The sequence below is a fragment of the Aotus nancymaae genome, unplaced genomic scaffold, assembly GCF_030222135.1.
Source record: "Aotus nancymaae isolate 86718 unplaced genomic scaffold, 86718_ANA_hifiasm-v0.15.2.pri h1tg000009l, whole genome shotgun sequence".
Lineage (NCBI taxonomy): Eukaryota > Metazoa > Chordata > Mammalia > Primates > Aotidae > Aotus > Aotus nancymaae.
Genome location: NW_026988420.1, coordinates 7,477,241 through 7,497,298, shown reverse-complemented (window position 1 = coordinate 7,497,298; position 20,058 = coordinate 7,477,241). Strand labels below are relative to the sequence as shown.

At 42.9% G+C, this 20,058-nt stretch overlaps 1 protein-coding gene across 1 annotated transcript in view; it reads left to right on the top strand.

Moving 5' to 3' along the window:
* Nucleotides 1-20,058, top strand: part of CRYL1 (crystallin lambda 1) — a 129,833-nt gene that overhangs the window by 82,648 nt on the left and 27,127 nt on the right. The window contains exon 4 of the mRNA XM_012442123.2: nt 15,597-15,758. Coding sequence (XP_012297546.1) covers nt 15,597-15,758 — 162 coding nt within the window. The remainder of the gene's footprint in view (nt 1-15,596; nt 15,759-20,058) is intronic.

Here is a 20,058-nt window from a genome sequence, read left to right as displayed (position 1 = left end):
ATAAACTCATTCCCTAACAGAGGTGTATTTGAATTAACATAATGCTGACATCGGTGTCCTGTCAGTCTATCTCAGACTTCTGTCTTCTTCAGGTCCCCTTGATAGATGTACTTCATGTGCTGGCCTTCAAGATTCCTAAAATACTCTTCATGAGGGGAGAGGGACAAAAGCTCACACTCCCAACAGAGAGTCAACTTTAGTCAGAAGAAATGCAGCATGAAAGAGCAGACTTTTAGTCTGTCACAAAGAGGAGTCTGTTTCAAACACGTGGGTCCGGGACTGGCTGGGGTTGCTTCATGTGCTGTTTGAAGGCAGGATATGTCTGTGTTTCTTCCTCAAGCCCTCTTTAGACATTTTCTCTAAAATAATGTAATGACAGAAAAGCGTAAACGAGTAGTAAATTCATTGAGCCTGAGGGTGTTGTATAAAATCAACTACTATAATCACAGAATTAATTAATTAATTCATAATTGATTCAACAAGTGTTTATTGAACACCTTCTTTGCGTCAGGCACTTGGAACCCTCAAGGGCTATATCCCTTAAACATCCCTTATACTAGGAATAATAGTAACAATATATTCATTAATTGATTCAACAAATGTTTATTGAACACCTTCTTTGTGTCAGGCACTATTCTTGAAATTGGAAATAGAGCAATAAACAAATAAATTTCTGGCCTCATGGAGCTTACATCTTTGAATTCTCTTTTATAGTACTGATGTTTGTTCAGATATAACCATTTTCTTTTTCTTTTCTTTTTTTTTTGAGACGGAGTCTCACTCTGTTGCCAGGCCGGAGTTCAGTGACGTGATCTGGGCTCACTGCAACCTCCACTTCCTGGGTTCAAGCGATTCTTCTGCCTCAGCTTCCGGAGTAGCTGGGACTACAGATGCACGCCACCATGCCCAGCTAATTTTTGTATTTTTGTAGAGATGGGGTTTCACCATGTTGGCCAGGATGGTCTCGATCTCTTGACCTCGTGATCTGGCCACCTCAGCCTCCCAAAGTGCTGGCAGTACAGGCGTGAGCCATCTCATCTGGCTTCAGATACAACCATTTTCTATATGTCAGTTCAAAAGATGGGGAATATTCCGATAATATTTTTATTTTCTCCTGCATGTGAGATGTAATATTTTGAAATATAGAAATTTAAAACTTCTCCGCTTTCAGTCTTAGAGTTTGCAGCATGTTTATTTCACTCCAGTACACCCTAGATGTGGTTGTACTCTTTTGGAAGGAATAATTGCCTTATGACATCTTTAAGTACGCAGTAGATAATCAGCAAAAATTTGTTGCTTAGCATTAGAATACTAAAAATTAACATTGCTGATTATAAATTTTTTAATCAACTAAGTTTATATGGAAACATTTTGCAAAATAATGAAACTTACTAGAGTAGGCACAATAATTTTGTAGGAAGGAGATTGGAATTATGGTGTTACTTTCCTATAAATCATAAATTAATAGGCGAGTCAAAGTTCTCTTTTCTGTGTTGGCAAATCTATATACCAGCTGGCACTAGAATCGGGAACCAGATTAGGTAAATTTGAGGTGCCGCTGAAGCATTCATGCAAAGAAGCTCTGAGAAGGAGAAATAAATGTGATCATGAGTATATAGGTAGTTTAGAGACTTAAGCTGTGGGCTTGGTTGAGAGTTCCTAGGGAGAGAGTACAGGGTGAGAAGAGAAGAAGGCCTGGGGCTGAGCTTCGAGGAGCTGCAGTTCTTAGTGGCTGGCTAGAAGGCACTTTCCAGAGGTTTGCCAATCTTGTTAGTCTTCTAAAGGAACTAATTTGGGTATTGATTCCCTGTATTTGACCTATATTTTATCTTATTGATTTCTGTTCTTATCTTTATTATTGTCTTTTTATTTTCTTTGGATTTGCTCTTTTATTGTATTTCTGACTTTTTAAATTGGATACTTAGCTTATTAATATTTTAGGCTTTCTGGTCGGGTGCAGTGGCTCATGCCTGTAATCTTAACACTCTGGGGAGGCTGAGATGGGCAGATCACATGAGGCCAGGAGTTTGAGAACAGAATGGCCGATGTGGTGAAACCTCGTCTCTACTAAAAATACAAAAATTAGCAGGCATGGTGGTGGGCACCTGTAATCCCAGCTACTGGGGAGGGTGAGGTATGACAATCGCTTGAACCTGGGAGGCAGAGGTTGCAGTGAGCCGAGATCATGCCACTGCACTCCATCCTGGGCAACAGAGCATGTATTAGTCTGTTTTCACACTGCTAATAAAGACATACTCCATATTGAGAAATTTACAAATGAAAGAGGTTTAATGGAGAACTCAGTTCCACATGGCTGGGAAGCCTCACAATCGTGGGGGATGGCAAGGAGGAACAAGTCACATCTTACATGCATGGCAGCAGGCAAAGAGAGAGCTTGTGCAAGAAGACTCCTGTTTTTAAAACCATCAGATTTTACAAGACCCATTCACTATCACAAGAACAGCACAGGAAAGACTCACCCTCATGATTCAGTCAGCTCCCACTGGGTCCCTCCCATAACGTGGGAATTATGGGAGATGAGATTTGGGTGGGGACACAGAGCCAAAGCATATCGGAGTGAGATCCCGTCTCAAAAAGAAAGGCTTTCTTTTCTTAAGACATTCAAATTATAAACTTTAAGAAATATTTTACTTGAACACCACAAACTTTGATATGTAATATTTTCATTATTGTTCAGTTATATTTTAATTTTCATTAGGGTTTCATTTGATCCATGAGCTTTTTGAAGTTTAAAGTTTTCGAGCCTATGGGATAATATTCCGTTTATTTTTTTCTGTGTTAATTGCATTGTAAATAGAGCACATGGTTTTATGATAAGAATCCCTTGAAATTATTGCAGCCTGCATTCTGATCGAGTACAGGCACTTTTAATAAATATTGCATGTGTGCTGGAAAAGAATGTGCATTTTTCAGTAGATGGATACAAGGCTCTTAATATATTTGGTAGATCAGAGTTGTTAATTGTGTTTTTCATTTCTTCCATATATTTACTGAATTTCTGTATGCTTGCATTACCAATTGAGAGAAGTGTTAAAATGTTAAACTACAATGATGGGCTTGTCTGTATCTCCTTTATAATGCTAATTTTTGCTTTGTGGATTTGGCCTTTCTGTGTGGCATTCTGGGTAATTTCCTTAACTCTATCTTCTAGTATACGAATTAGCTTTTCAACTGTATGTATTCTGTTGCTTAATTTATTAAGTTTTAATTTCAATGACTTTAATTTCTAGATATTCTAATTAGTACTTTTTCAAATATGCCTAATCTTTCTGGGATGAGTCCTTTCTTGTGCTTTTTTTTTTTTTTTTTTTTTAAACAACTCTGTTAGAGTCTGATTGACTTATGTCAAGTTCTTTGTTATCTGATCCTGATCTTTGTTCTGTTCAGGTGGTTTCATGTGTGTTATAATTTTGGGTTGTGAGCGTTCCTCGGTGGGGCTCTTTTGTGAATCTGAAGAAAGATGTGGCCTGTTTTAGTAAGCTTATTTTTTTGTTTGTTTTTTTTTAGTTTGCTTCTACCAGGCTTTTCACTAGCCTGGAAGCAATTTTTATGTTACTTTGTCAGCTTTGGGAGTGTCCAGATCACAGGTATAGTATAATTTTGAACCTCAAACCTGGGTAAAATTCAGGCTTATGAATATGAATTCACATGTTAATTTATTCCTCCCTTCACCCTGTGACCCTCCCAATTGGTGGCCAAATCTAGACAAGCTTCTCTGTTTTTGCCCTCAGCAGGCGAGCTGTTTTCTGTTTTAACTAGTTGACCAGTTCACTGAAAATAGAGCCTTTTGAGGGTCTCAGTTTTAACCCAGAGGTCTTGATGCCAGCTCCCCGAATCATGTGGCTGCTGGTTTCAGCCCTTACTGAGGGTCTGTGATTCCTCACCCAGACCACTGACAGCTACTCCCCACTCCAGAGGGCCTCAGGATCAGCTCTAATGCTGGCAGCTTCGGTTTTTTAGCTTCCTTGTTTATTCCACCTGGTGATTTTCCTTACTTTTTCAAGGACTCAGCTATTCTTTTTAAAGGGCAAGTTATTTTGTATAGAATCATGTAGTACCTGCAGAGGGAGAACTTTTAGGTTTTCTAGTCTGTCATATTGCCAGAACTATTAGTCTTCGTCAATTTTAAGGAAGAAATTTTTATTAGCACACAGACTTTCTCTCCTTTTTAAATTTTTAACAAGCTTGCCATGAAGTTGCCAATCCACCTTTGTTTTCAGGGTTGTATGCATTTTCTTGATCTACATAGCTGTTGTGGTGCCTTGTATTAGTCCGTTCTCACACTGCTATAAAGATACTCCCTCAGACTCAGTAATTTATTTTAAAAAAAGGGGTTTAATAGACTCACAGTTTCACATGGCTGAGGAGACCTCAGGAAGCTTACAATTGTGGCAAAAGGCCAAGGAGAAGCAAGCACTTTCTTTTTTTTTTTTTTTTTTTTTTTTTTTAAAGAGAAAGAGAGAGAGAGAATAGGAAGGAGGAAAAAGGAAGAGAAAGAGAGAGAGAGAATGGGGAGGAGGGAGAAGGAAAAGAAAGAGGGAGAGAGAATGGGAGTATTGCTTTCTTGCCCAGGCTAGAATGCAATTTAGTAATGGGTATTGAAAACCTCTTGTATACTGATAATTATACTTAATGATGTAATCAGGAAGGAATAAGGGAAGAAGATAACAAACAAACAGCCAACCAGTATTTAATTTAAACCTATGAAATGCTATGCGATTACTGAGGAGTGATTTACTTCCAATTATATAGTCACCTTTGGAATAGGTGTGAGGTGGTAATGTATGTTTTGTGTATTTGAAGTGGAGAGTTCTATAAATGTTTATTAAGTTTACTTGTTCCGGGTCTGAGTTCAAGTTCTGAATATCCTTGTTAATTTTCTATCTCGTTGATCTATAGAATCGTTAGCTCTTCTTGTTGCATTGATCCTTTTGCCATTATGTAATGTCATTCCTCGCCTCTTTTGATCTTTGTTGCTTTAAAGTCTACTTTATCAGAGGCGAGAATTGCATCTCCTGCTTTTTGTTTATTAGTTTATTTTTACTCTCTGTTTGATTGGTAAATCTTCCTCCTTCTCTCTGTGTCTTTGTGTATTGTTGCATGTAAGATGGGCCCGGATGCAGCATACCGATGGGTTTTGGCTTTTTATCCAATTGCAATATATATAAGTTTAATACTGGCGTTTGATGCTAGCTGGCTGTTTTGCCCATTAGTTGATGTAAATTTTTTATTGTGTTAAAGTTCTTTGCTTTTTGATATATTTTTGGAAAGGCTGATATTGGTTGTTCCTTTATATGTATAGTGCTTCTTTCAGAAGCTCTTGTAAAGCAGGCCTGGTGGTGGTGAACTCTCTAAGTACTTGTTTGTTCGCAAAGGATTTAATTTTTCCTTCGATTATAATGCTTAGTTTGGCTGGATAGGAAATTCTGGGTTGAAAGTTCTTTTCTTTAAGGATGTTAAATATTGGTCCCCACTCTTTTCTGGCTTGTAGGGTTTCTGCTGAGAGATCTGCTGTAAGTCTGATAGGTTTCCCTTTATGGGTAACCTGACCTTTCTCTCTGGCTGCCCTTAGTATTTTCTCCTTCATTTCAACCCTAATAAATCTGGCGATTATGTGCCTTGGAGTTGGTCTTCTTGAAGAATATCTTTGTGGTGTTCTCTGTATTACCTGGAGTTGAATATTACCCTGCCTTGCCAGGTTGGGAAAATTTTCCTGAATGATATCCTGAAGAGTATTTTCCAACTTGGATTCATTCTCTTCATCACATTCAGGTACACCTATCAAACGTAAATTAGGTCTTTTCACATAGTCCCATATTTCCTGGAGACTTTGCTCATTCCTTTTCATCCTTTTTTCTGCATTCTTGTCTTCTCGTTTCATTTCACTGAGCTGGTCCTCGACTTCTGATATCCTTCCTTCTGCTTGATCAATTCGACTGTTTAAACTTGTGCATGCTTCGCGAAGTTCTCGTGTTGTGTTTTTCAGCTCCATCAATTCACTTATATTCTTCTCTAAATTGTCCATTCTCGTTAACATTTCGTCAAACCTTTTTTCAAGGTTCTTAGTTTCTTTGCATTGGGTTAGAACAAGTTCTTTTAATTCACAGAAGTTTCTTATCACCCACGTTTTGAAACCTGCTTCTGTTATTGGAACACACGTGTAATCTATTAAGCCTTGTTCCGTTACTGATGAGGAATTGCTATCCCCTGTAGAGGGAGAGGCATTCTGATTTTGAGTGTTCTCTACCTTTTTATGCTGGTTTCTTCCCTTCATTATATATTTGTCCGTCTGTCGTCTTTATGATTACCAACTTTCTAACTGGGTCTCTGACGTCCAACTTGTTGATTCCCTGCGCCGAAATCTGAGCAATCCACTGAGCCGGCCAAAACAGCGGTGTTAAGATTGATGGTGCTTTTCTGCCCGGGAATCTCCGGACTCTGCACCAAGAACTGGCGTGCTAAGGCACCAGCAAAACCGCCACGCCGGCCACAAGAGTCGCCCTGGCGACCCGTGGAGCTCCTCCACTGGGAATCTCCTGGTCCGCGAGCAACCAATATTCATCTGAAAGTGTGGCGTCCTCTCGTTCTTTGCGCTTTCACTGGGAGGTATGTGCCCGAGCTGCTAATCATCAGCCATCTTGGATCCCTCTCGCAAGCACTTTCTTCACAAGGCAGCAGGAGAGAGAGTGGGCTCAGGGCAAGCTGCCAGTTTTGAAACCATCAGATCTCATGAGAACTCACTATCACAAGAACAGCATGAGGGAAACTGCTCCTGTGGTCCAATCACCTCCAACCGGACCCCTCCCTCAACACCTGAGGATTACAGTTAGAGATGAGATTTGGGTGGAGACGCAGAGTCAAACCAGATCATGCCTATTGGGAAAATCTGGTGTGGGGATGCTTTTAGTTGAAGTCTATTGTAGGCCAAAGGTTGGTTTTCATAAACAAACATGCAGTCAAACCAATAAATGAGCAAATACATATATACACTTATAATGACTAGCACCTTATAAATTCGTCAGTTGTCTTTAGTGATAGGAGGTCAGCATCTCAGGACTGTGGTTAAATGGTGCCATGCCATGAGATCTGGAATGCCTCCGTTTTGTGTGCATGATGCAGACCTTTGAAGTGGTGATCCTACCACACCTTCCCTTGAGTCTGATTCTTTCCAGGAACCTTCATGGTTTTGGGGTGGGGAGGACTCATTTAAGAGCAGTGGGGCAACAGTATGTTCTTCTTTATATAGTCTCTGGGGTAGAACACACTGCATATTGGCTTTCTGCATGTTTTGTAGAACTGAAAGGAACAATCGTGGTAGCCCCATAGTTTCTGTATGACCTCTAAGTGTCTACTCTTCCTATATTGCCACAGACCAGAATTTTGTTAAAAATTGCGGGCTGGGTTACTAAAATTGTATTAGCAACTCTTGACCCACAGAAAAGATTAAACAAAGTCTATTAAAGAAAAAGCAACTTGATTACATTTTTAAGAACAAAATTTAAAATAGATGAAGTGTGTGTATTATTACAGATAGAATTATAAATCTCTTTTTTAAAAAGGGGAGAATAAGATTATGGTTCTCTTCAGTTACGTAGATAAGAGAGATTAAATGGATAAGAAAGGAATCAAGAAAAGTGAGACAAACGTAATATCTGATTGTCAGAGCTAAAGAAACTTAAAAAAAAAAAGTTGTATTCTAAAAGTAACAGCCAGAATTTTTTCTTCAAAAGCTCTAAAATTTCGACTTAAAGTTTGTAAGCCCAGCTAATCTCAAAAACCTCTATTCCTAGCTAAAACATCTTTCTTTACAGTAAACTTCTTGTCTCAGCAATGAGAGTCACCCTAAGATGGGAAAAACTGCCTTTTAGAATGCCTAACACAGATAACCAGTGCTGGACAGGGTGTGGAGAAAAGGGAACCCCTGTATATGGTTAATGGGAATGTAAGTTCATACAGCCATTATGAAGAACAGTATGGAAGTTTCTCAAAAAAATTAAAGATAGATCTATCATATGAGTCAGCAATTTGACTTCTGGGCATACATCCAAAGGAATCTAAATCAGTATATGCAAGGGATATCTGCATTCCCATGTTTATCACAGCACTGTTCACAACAGCCAAGATATGGAATCAACCTAAGTGTCTACAGTGGATGAATAGATAAAGAAAATGTGCTGTATATACACAATGAAATAGTATTCAGCCATAAAAAGAATGAATTCTTATCATCTGTGACAACATGGATGAATCTGGAGGACATAATGGTAAATGAAATAAACCAGGCACAGGGCCAGACATTTTGGCCCATGCCTGTAATTCCAGCACTTTTGAGAGGCTGAGGTGGGTGGATCACCTGGGGTCAGGAGTTCGAGACCAGCCTGGCCAACATGGTGAAAGCCCATCTCTATTAAAAAAATACAAAAAATAATTAGCCGGGTGTGGTGGCATGTGCCTGTAATTCCAGCTACTTGGGAGGCTGAGGCAGGAGAATTGCTTGAACATGGGATGCTGGGGTTGCAGTGAGCTGAGATTGCACCACTTCACTCCAGCCTGGGCGACAGAGTGAGACTCCATCTCTAAATAAATAAATAAATAAACCAGGTAGAGAAAGACAAATGTTGCATGGCCTCACTGATATGTGGAATCTGAAGAAGCTGAACTCATGGCAGTAGAGTAGAATGGTGATTGCTAGAGGGTAGGGGTTGGGTGGAGTGGGAAGAATCACAGAGGCTGTAATACAAAACTTCACTTAGATAGGAGGAGTAAGTTCAGGAGATCTATTCTACAACATGGTCATGAGTTAATAACACTGTATTGTGTACTTGAAAATTGCTAGGAGAGATTTTAAATGTTCTTAGCACAAACATGATTAGTATGCGAAGTAATGGATATGACAGTTAGCTTGATTTAGCCATTCCACAATGTATATATATATCACAACATCATGTTACACACCATAAATACATGCATTCTTGTTGATTAAAAAAATTATTTAGAAAAAAGAATACCTAACATAGACTTTAAAGCACTTTTCCTTTTGTTTTTTTTTAGATACAGAGTCTTACTCTGTCACTCAGGCTGGAGCGCAGTGGCGCAATCTTGACTCACTGCAACCTTGGCCTCCCAGGTTCAAGTGATTTTCCTGCCTCAGCCTCCCGAGTAGCTAAGATTACAGGCACCCACCACCATGTCCGGCTAATTTTTGTGTTTTTTAAATTAGAGGTGGGTTTCACCATGTTGGCCAGGCTGGTCTCAAACTCCTGACCTCAAGTGATTCACCCACCTCGGCCTCCCAAAGTGCTGGGATTACAGGTGTGAGCCACCATGCCGGCCTTTGATACACTTTTTCAACTGTAGGCATAAATGGCTTCACCTCCTGGTTTCTCCTGTGGACGGATGTATTCAAGGTACAGATCGCTATTGACTTGAAGATGGTATTCCTGTTGAAAATATTGTAAGATTATACAATTATTTTATAGTCAGATATTACAGTCAGGTTGCAAGTGAAACTAGTTTTATGGTACTGTGAAACAAACCTGAATTTTCAAAAATGAGAATGTTCTCAGAAAACAGTGGTTATTATTCTAACAAACTAAATCAAGTGCAAATTGTTGCTTTACTCAAAGCAGTAACAAGGTGTTGTGGCTATAAACATCTAGTTAATTTATTCTCAACAAGAAGAGTAGTTTTTTTTTTTCTTGGAGACGGAGCCTTGCTCTGCCGCTCAGGCTGGAGTGCAGTGATGCGATCACAGCTCACTGCAACCTTGACCTCCGGGTCCAGGCAGTCCTCCCAGCTCAGCCTCCTGAGTAGTAAGGACTACTGGGGCACGCCACCATACCTGGACAATTTTTTGTGGAGACAGAGTCTCCCTATGTTGCCGAGGCTGGTCTCTAACTCCTGTGCTCAAATGATCCTCCTGCCTCGGCCTCCCAAAGTGCTGAGATTATAGGCGTGAACCACTGCACCTGGCCAGGAAGAGTATTTCAATTTCTGTTTTCCCTCCACAAACCTCACAAGCAGACTTTTCTCTTCCTGCTGTAGCTTTGAGAATTGCCACATTATAAACAGAGACATCACTGATAAAAATGCATACATGTGTGTCTAATCTAGAGACAGAAAAAAACATTATAAAGAAAGTAACTTGTCTAGTTTTCTCAAAGTTTCAAGTGTCACCTGGAATTCAGAGAGATTCCTCACTGATAATAAATGGTCTCAGTGATTGCTGGCTACTGTGAGTTACTAATATCCTTCACACAACTTTTTTATTTTCCATTTTTCTGTTTTAAAACTCACTCTGTACTTAAAGATTCTCCAATTTTATGTTTTGTGCTATTCCCAGCAGTTTGTTAAAAATAAGAAAGGGATTTGTTACAGGCTCATGCCTGTAATCCCAGCACTTTGGAAGGCCAAAGTGGGCGGATCACAAGGTCAGGAGTTTGAGACCATCCTGGCCAACATGCTAAAACCTCGTCTGTACTAAAAATATAAAAAATTAGCTGGGCATGGAGGTGCACGCCTGTAATCCCAGCTACTCTTCTGGCTGAGGCAGAAGAATCGCTTGAACCCGGGAGGTGGAGGTTGCAGTGAGCTGAGATCGCACCACTGCACTCCAGCCTGGGCGACAGCAAGACTCTGTCCCCCAAAAAATTTGTATTCAAAACTCTCACTTCTTCCTCATGAGAAATAGAAATGCAGCAAAGCTATATCATTGCAGGACTAAATGGAATATTTTCAGTTGTATTATTTTTTCATGTCAAGCATTTTAACACAATTCTAAATAAATGATTTCACAAAAGGTACAAAAACTATTGGAATGAGGATGGGACAGATACATCATCAGGATAGCAACTGATGCCTGTGCCACGGGGGCCGCCTCTGGGTTCTCTGCGGTCACCTGGAGAAAGGACTGCTCTTTAAAGCAAACAACAATAATCCTTGTAACTGGAACACCTAAGCCCCAGGAAGTCACATTCTTAAATGCAGTCTACACTGATTTTTACTTTGGAAAGGTCTCTCTTGAGTGAGTATAATTTGTTCTCGATTATGGTAGAACTGTTTAGGATTTGTAATATGCTTTTTAAAAAAAAAAAATTAAAAAAGAAATCCTTTATTTTGATTTTTAAGGGAAAAAAAGAGACCCTGGTTAAAGCATAATGCAGTTGGTTGCCTGTGATGTTGAAAATAGATGTGCTCTTTTCCCTTTTACTTAACACATTATTTATTCTAGAGCAAAAAGATTCTTATTTTTTTAAAATAGTAATTATGTTGTCCACCTCTTAAAAAGTGTTGTCATAGCAGTCTTTCATCTGACAGATTTTGAAGATTTTACTCCTGGGAGAAATGGTGAAGAGAAGCTGGGGTGTTAATTAGACAGATTGAAGCTGGAGATGTAACTAGTGCTAACAGAATTTACAATGTAGGATGCCTCCATCTCCAACCTGAGAGTGGATTTCCTTCTGCCATGATTGCAGTAGGATTCAAACTCATCTTTCCTTTCTTACCATGTCTTTCCCTCTTAAAATTACCTAATAGATCTTCTTTGCATGTAAAGTACCCTAAACATTGAAGTCTTCTAATTTGTTTTTTCTTTCTGGAAAGCACGTTGAAGGCTGCTTCCAGATATTCTGCACTAGCAAATACAGATTTTCTAGCAACAGGATGCCTATTTTAAATGCCTGGATTGGCCAGGTGCGGTGGCTCATGCTGTAATTCCAGTACTTTGGGAGGCTGAGGCAGGCAGATCACCTGAGGTCAGGAGTTCGAGAACAACCTGACCAACATGGTGAAACCCCATCTTTACTAAAAATACAGCCAGGTGTGGGGTCGCACGCCTGTAGTCCCAGCTACTTGGGAGACTGAGGCAGGAGAATCACTTGACCTGGGAGATGGAGATTGAAGTGAGCCGAGATCACACCACTGCACTCCAGCCTGGGCAACAAAGCGAGACTCCATCTCAAAAATAAAAAACAAAAGGTAAATTCTTCGATTGATTTAGCAACAACAATAACAAACTTAACAAAATTTTATTTTCACCAGGAAAATATATGTTTTGGAAAATGTATGCTGCATAAGCAAGTGGATGAACCTCAGAAGTGAATACCTGGCCAGCATGCCCTTCCCTGGGAATGGTCCAGTTAGCAGACCTGCTGCGGTTTCACCAGTTTTCCACATCAGAGTCCTCATGAGTTGAATGAACCACACGGGGAAATTTTACTAAATTTTACGTCAAAAACTGAAGTTTATAAGTGATTTACTTTAAAAATACAAGTTAGAGAGCATTAGAAGTCATGCCTGGAATTGCATCACATCGTTTCCTCCCTTCAAGAAAGGCAGGGGAAAGCCACAGTGTCTAAACTCTGCCTCACCTGTCAGCTGCTGATACCTGCTGAGCCAGTGATCAGTCTAAGGAAGAGGGTGATCCTTTTGACAGAACAGTTGTGAGAACTGGGAAGTCGCATTGTGCTTTACCTCTCCCCAGAGTTTTGCTTTATTTGTGAAAATCTGGGCATGCCGATGGTGGTTGTGCATGAGAATATTATTTGTCATGCGTTGTCTCCCTCCCCTGCCTCAAAACAAACAAAGCCCAAACAAACAAGTGAGTGCTTTGAAAGATGCTGCCAACCTTTTATTAAGCAAAGTCAAGCTGATCACCTTTAGTAGTGGTAGAATTTTTGCTAGTGCTTCACATTTGGTGCCTGTCTCTAGAAAGTGCCCCTGAAAGACAAGAGTTGAGAGTGCACGGGTTGCATCTCTCTGGTGTGGACAGGGAGTGCAGGTACCTTCTCAGCTGTCTCCCTGGCATTCTTCCCCGCCTGCCCCCAGTCCCTTAGGGCAAAGAGAATGACTGCAGCTTCTCTGAGCTTTGTAACCAACTGCAAGTGAGGAAGGTCCTGATAAATGTGTCAGACTCCCTTTCTCAGACCGGGAGTATCTGAATAAATAATAGCAAGGAAATAAATTCAGCTGTGACATGGACAGCATCCTTATAATCCCAGCCCAGCACATCCAACACAATTGGGTCACTCTTAAAAACAGCGACAACTACCGCAACAAAACTTCAAGCAAATGTGCCATTAAAAACTCTTACATAATTGTAACAGATTTGGGTTTCCTCTGGTTCAGGTTTTCTTCGCTCTTTGATAATCAAATGATCTGAAGAAAGGCATAGAATTTCAGGGGAGAATCTGCATAACAGGCTTACAATAAGGCTATTCACAGAAACTCTTTTATGAGCTTACACAGGATCTGCATCATTCTTCGTCTCTGGCTTTGCTACAAGGCTCCATTTAAACTTAACCCAACTTGCAGACTTAACTGATCCAGGAATGACTCAATACAATGAGCCAGCTACTGTAGCTCTTTTCCCCCTTTTGATAAGGGGACTTAACACAATGGGCTTTACAGTTCTTAAATGACTGATTTTTTTTTTCTGTCTTTGAGATGTGGTGCTTATGAGACCTTTTGTTTCTTTAAAAAGATTCACATGGTTTGATTATATTTTAGAGAAGTATAAACAAATCCAATATGCACTCCCTACCCTTAGAATAAAGCTTTAAAAATCTTGTAAATGATATAGAAGCAAAACTCATGTCACATTATTTACACACCTGATTTCAATGTATTAGAAATTATTAACTATTAGATATTATTAAATTAAACTTGAAAACATTTATTTTTGAGGGGCGATTCTGATGTAATTTCTAATAGTTCTTCAGCATTGAATTCCATGTTTACACATTTCTTGTTATCTGCTGGTGTTTATACTGTGTTCACGACCTACTATGATAAGTACATTTCATACTTTAGTAAAATTGGTCAGGTGGTTAGAGACCGTGAGATGGGTGCAGTGCTAATACAGTTCCCAGTTCCCACCAGGGCACCTTGCTTGTCCCTGAGTAGTTGGGACGGAAGGGAGACCCTTGAGGATGCATCTGGTGGCACACTGCAGTGAGAGCATTGGGGACCCACGCTTTGGATACACACCTCAGAATAGTGGTTCCCAAACTTCAGTGGAAACAGGAATCATCAGGAATGCTTGTTAGAACTGCAGATGCTTGGAGCCCACCCCCAGAGACTCTGATTCAGTAGGTTCAGGATGGGAGCCAGAGAATTTGCATTTTTAACAAGCCATGCAGTTGATTCTGATGGGGTGGTTATTGTACCACACTGAGAGTCATCCTCCTGAAGTTACGGGGAATGCTGGGAGACCCTGCCTCCTCCCCTGCAGCACCTGCTGCCCCTAGGTGAGCAGGGACCTTGGTTAGGATTGACCCCTGCTGTGATCAGAGGGCTGCAGATGCCAGGACGGGAAGGACAGCTCTAGTATTTGCAGAGTGTCAGAGGAGCTCTTTCATCTTCCACCCGGTCCACCTCCATCCCTCTTCATCTTCATGTGGCAGGGAACACGCCTCGCCTGTGGGTCAGCGCTGGGTGCTTCAACATGTCATCTCACTCTCACTCTAGCTTTGTAATTAGAACTTCAGAGAGCTTGTTATCTTCAGTATTTAATCCAAATTTGCTTCTTTATCCCACTTCCCTACCCTGATTAACATAGTTTTAGATTTTTGGAAATGAGGATCTTTTCCAATTAGAAATGGATTTGCAAGAAGCCTTTCGGGAAATTATGGATGTAACATGTTTATTCATTTCACGAGGATGAGATTTTTCCTTGAAGATCTGTTGATCTGATGGTCAAAGCCGATAGGGAAAATAATTGTTGATGATAACTACTGATGTTTACAGCAGTTTGCCTGGGGTGCTGTTGCGCGTTTTGTTTGTAGAATCCACCCCCATATGGTTGGCAGACTTTTCTATTATGAGAAATTTCAGGCTATTCACAATTAGGAAGTACAGAAAACCTCCATATATTCATCACCCACTTTCTAGAGTTATCAAGATTTATCATGTTTTTCAGCAGCCTTTTATTGTTTTAAAATCTTGCTGGTGGTTTTTGTAAGGGAGAACAAGTAATATGTTTTCTGCACCTATGGAAGTGTTCATGGCTAAGGCCCCTATAACAAAAGATAGATGAACAAGAAAGAAACATACAGAGGTATTTATTGTAAGTTTTATATGACACAGGAGCCTCAAAAGGAAGTATAGACCCCAAGACATAGGGAAACCTCTGTACATTTCTGCTTACGTTTGATCAAGAGTGGACAGAGGTATGATAGGACAAAGGGGTATGATTTAGCTGGCATGAAACTAGAGGGAAGTTGGCAAGGCCTGTTTGTCCAGATATTTCCCTGTGTCCCTGTGTCTTCAGAGACAAGGAGATTGTTTTTCTGTGGGTATGGGGAGGGCACCTCTGGAATGAGGGGCTTATGAGCTGCTTCAAGGGAAGGGCAGAGAATTCTTTCATGGCCTGCTTTAGGGGAGGAGAGAGGAGAAGGTTAGAGGGACCTTCCTGCTTCCGCTGCTGTCTCAAATGCCAAGTTGCCATATTTTGGGATACATGCCGAACCTCATCATTTTCAAAGTGGTTTGTTTTAGGAATGAAACAAACATGAAATGCTTTGCTTGGGGCCTGAGTCGAGTGATCACAAAGAGTCATTTAAATGTGTCCTTTCCAGGAATGTGTTCCAGAAGACCTAGAACTGAAGAAGAAGATTTTTGCTCAGTTGGATTCCATCGTTGATGATCGAGTGATCTTAAGCAGTTCCACCTCTTGTCTCATGCCTTCCAAGTTGTTTGCTGGCTTGGTCCATGTGAAGCAGTGCATTGTGGCTCATCCTGTGAGTATTTTAAATCCAGAAGATTGATTGTATATCATTCTGTTTTTTTTGGGAGGGGTCAATAACTTGTGACTAATCCATTAGTATTTTAAACTGCTTTATTGAGATATAATTCACTTATACAATTCACCAATTCAAATTGTGCAGTTCGGTGGTTCTTACTGTATTTACAGAGTTGTGCAATGCCAGTATGTTACCAAAGAATTTTATCCAAAAATCCCTTGGATTTTTATCTGTGTACCGCATGTGCAATGGAACAGAGTGAGCAATGCTTTGAGGCTTTCACCTCAAGTAACTGTGTAGCTGAGAAGGCTGACTACTAAACACAAAATTCTACTATCAGTATAAAAGTGCTACATCAAAAATGTATACATCGGGTAAGATTGTACAGATATGTCACTTGCACTGTGTAGTTTACTTACACAATTCAGTGTAGGATCCGTTTTGTAAAAATGCAGATTCTGGGTCCCGCTTCTGAGATTCTGACTGTAGGTCTGACGTTAAGCAGTTTTTTTCCTTGTGGTTCCCTTCCACCCCCTCATTGTAATTAACCGTGCAAGCTGATTTGCCAGGAGTGCATTATGAGGTGCTCTGGACAGTGAGTTTCAAATTGGCATGCAAGCACTCAAGGAATCTTCTAGTGGTTAATGTATTGAGGTGAGGAACGGGGAATGAGAGAGGAGATTCAGTGAGCGACATTTGAGTTGAACTGTGAGTTCAGTGTGACCTTGGAGAACCAGGACAGCCTGTTAGAATGGGAAAGGTGACTTAGCTCAAGCTATGATAAATATAATAGTATGTAATAGTGACCACACCCTTGGCACCACCAGGTTGCCAGAGGATAAGATCAGGAAGAAGCAACACAGAGACGCTGGGCCCAGCCTGGCTAGCAGCTGGTTGGGCTGATGAGGGGAAGAGAGGGTCTGAAGCTGGGGAAGAGCATAAGCAAAGACCCTGGGCCAAGAGCAAGCTCGGCGTGCAGAACTGTGGGAGGCCAGCCTGGCGGGATGAGCACACACGCCCTGCAGCCATGGGAGCACTCAGTAGTGGCTGGGTTTGGAGAGTCATGAGGGTTACTCTGTGGAGCTGGGACAGGCAGCTTGGGTCCAGAGCAGCAGTGTGATGTGGTGAAGGCGCTGCTCAGGGAGAGCAACACGAACGTCCTTTCTGGGGTGAAGACGGGTCAGAGAGGGGAGCAGTGGCATCACAGGACTTGGGCAGTATTCTAAGCTTGAGTGACCAGGGCCTAGGATCAAGAGCCGGGCAATTCCTCTTTCTGAGCAAGAGCCATTTAGAGTGTGGAGGTAACAGATGCCTACCAGATCTGTAGATGCCCGCCAGGTTTTACATGCTGAGAAGAGCGGCAGCTTGGACCACCATTTATATAGCTGCATGGTCCTGGGAGAGATGACGGAAAGAATGAGGAATGGTGATAAAAAAAGGAGGCTGAGATGCATAGAAATAGAATAGAACCAGCCACATTTGGTTACCACTCAAATAGGAATGAGATTAGCATTCGAGGGACCCTGATGGAAACCAAGTCCCGAGAAGCCTGCTGTGCCTTTGCTTTGGTGATATATACCTGTCGGTAAAAAGGGCTCCCGGAGACCTCAGCACTTCCTAGTTTGCTGCTTGATTGCTTCAGTGGAAGGTGTCAGCCTCCTCATTCCTAACCCATGTTTTTGCTTCTAAGTTAGTTTAAAACAAAACTAATCTAAATAAAATTGTTCAGAAAATACCTCCTGAGTTCTTTGACAAGACCTTTACTGCGTTTCTTTAATTTTAAACTGCCAGATGGGTGAGAGGACACCTGAGTCACTTTCTTCTCCCTCACACCCAGCCCAGTCCCCAGACCATGGGACTTGGTAACTATTGATTAATGACACTTCTCTCCCTCTCTCCTACTCTTGTTCTGTCTCACTATTGCTCATTTATTTAATGAAACAGCATAAAGTCCAGACCTTATTTAAAAAATTAATCTTCCTTGTTACAAATTATTCTTAAACAAAACTCATGTTAATTAAAGCAAATCAAATAACCTAAGTTAGTGGTCTTTGGAACTTTCCCTTCCTTTCCTGTGTGTTCCAGCTGCCCACCTCTTTTTTTTTCTTTCTCTCTCTGTGGCTGTTGCACAGGCTGGAGCGCAGTGGTGCCATCATAGCTCACTGCAGCCTTGAACTCCTGGCCTGAAGCAAGCCTCCTGTCTCAGCCTCCCAAAGTGCTGGAATTGCAGGAGTAAGGCACGCCGTCTGGCCCCACCTCTTGCTCACCCCACGGGGCCTCTAGGAGAGTGGACAGGCAGTTCCTACAGAGTCAAGACCCAGTTATAATCTCTGAGGCACCACAGTTTCTGCGGAGACCCCAGGCCAGCTAGGAGCGGCTCAGCCTGCAGCTCCCAGTCCCTGCTTGGGGCCCTTTGTTTCAATCACTGGTGATCTTTGCCTGGACCGAAAATAGGATGAAGAAAAAAGGAGGCCTGTTCAGGCTGTGGCAAAAGTGGATATTCAGCAAATTGGAAAGATTGCTTCTGTCCCCACCCACACAGAGAGGCCCGCAGCCAGCGTCCCACCGCCACGTGCTCCCTGGGGCTGGGCCACACTTCCAAGGGTCGGCGGGTTGGGAAAGGCACTGGCCAGGCGAGCACGTGCGCCCCGCACAGGAGTTCAGGCTGGGCTTTAGGGTGGGCTTCCGGGACTGGAGCCGCTGGTGGCCACACTGAAGGCCCAGGAAGAGGGCTGTTCGTGCAGCCCTGCTCTGTTCTGGACGTTTTCCTTCTCCAGTGACTTTTACGTTGCTTCCTCAACTCCTAGTGACAGTGACTCCGGAATTCCCACGTGGAGGGGCTGGGGGAGGAGCATGTGGCGGCTGGGGCCTGTGGGTGACAGTGGCGTGCACGTTGCATCGCAGTGTGTCCTTACTGAGCTCTGTGTAAGCGCCGATAGAGGGGCAGTTTTCTACTGATAGTTTAGCCACACTTTACAAAGAGGCCCCCTGCTTTTTTCTCTTCCTTAGTTCAGTCTCGCAAGGCGATGGTCCTCTGGGGCCGGCGGGGTCTTGGGAGGCCTCTAAGCAAGGGGTCTGCTGTATGGACGGCCTGCCTGGGAAGGGGGCGGCGGCCGGCAGGGGGCTGCGCGGTGGGCGTGGGGGGAGAGGCCACCAGTCAGTCCCCTCCCCGCCCCTTGCCTGTGCTCGGCCTTTTCGGACTCGCCTCCCATCTGACACTGAAACCGTCAGCCCTGGTGGTGGTAAATGTTGGAGGCACGGGCTTGTTGTCTGCAGAGCGCCCGGGCTCTGTGCGGCCTTTGCGCACCTGCGGCCGCTCGGACTTGCTCTGGGACCCGCCTGCGAGCGCACGGCGGGGAGGACGGGCCGCCGGTGAAGCAGCGGGCACCGAGGGGGACAAGAGGCTCCAGCCTGGCTGCCTCCCGCGAGGGCGCCGCCGACCCCGTGGGCCTCGCCGGTTGGTCCCGGAGCGAGGGTGAAGGGAGCCTCTGTGGGCGGCCGCGCTGTCGGCGCGGTCACACGGGGCCCGGCGGCGGGAAGAATGCGCCCCTTGTGCTCGGGCCGGGCCGCCAGCGCGCAGCCCTTCCCGCCCTGGCCCAGGTCCCGCGCCGCGCTGCCACTGTCTGTGTTTGTCTAACCCTTTCGGGGGCGTGTTTCTGAGTCCGCCTCGCGCAATCCCACACTGAAGTCTTCTCTTGCTTCCTAAGAGGGCAGAACAGGTGCCCAGGACGGCCCTTATTGCTCCTTCCCTCTTCTGTGGGCGTCATTTTGAAATAGAAGCTTTTGCTCATGGACGCATCACTTAGGAAATGTGACATTCTACCTATCACCCATATGGTGGAAGAAAACGCATTTAAAAGCATCATTTGGGGACCAGTTTGCTGCGATACACTTGGCTCAGTGCTCAGGCCAGTCAGGTTCTACCAAGCACTGTTTTCTCTGGACATTTGCTAATTCTCTGTGAGGAATCTCTAAGAACAGTTTCTCAAAGTAAACCAAGAACACCAGAGTCGAATAGTGAAGTCCAGGCCCCTGCCTCGGGCTCACTCACCGGGACAATGCCTTCCTGTCTTGGGCTTGTTGGCATGCAGGGCCGGCTGAGGTGTGTTGATGACCGTTGATTTCTAGAACAGGAAGGTGACCTCCTATTGGAAGAGGCAGATGCTTAAGGTGCAATATGGAGGAATTAAGGAAATACCAGGTTTTGGGAAGACACTGCTAATAATTTGTTTTTGAGACAGCGTCTGGCACTGTCACGTAGGTTGGAATATAATGGCACGATCGTGGCTCACTGCAG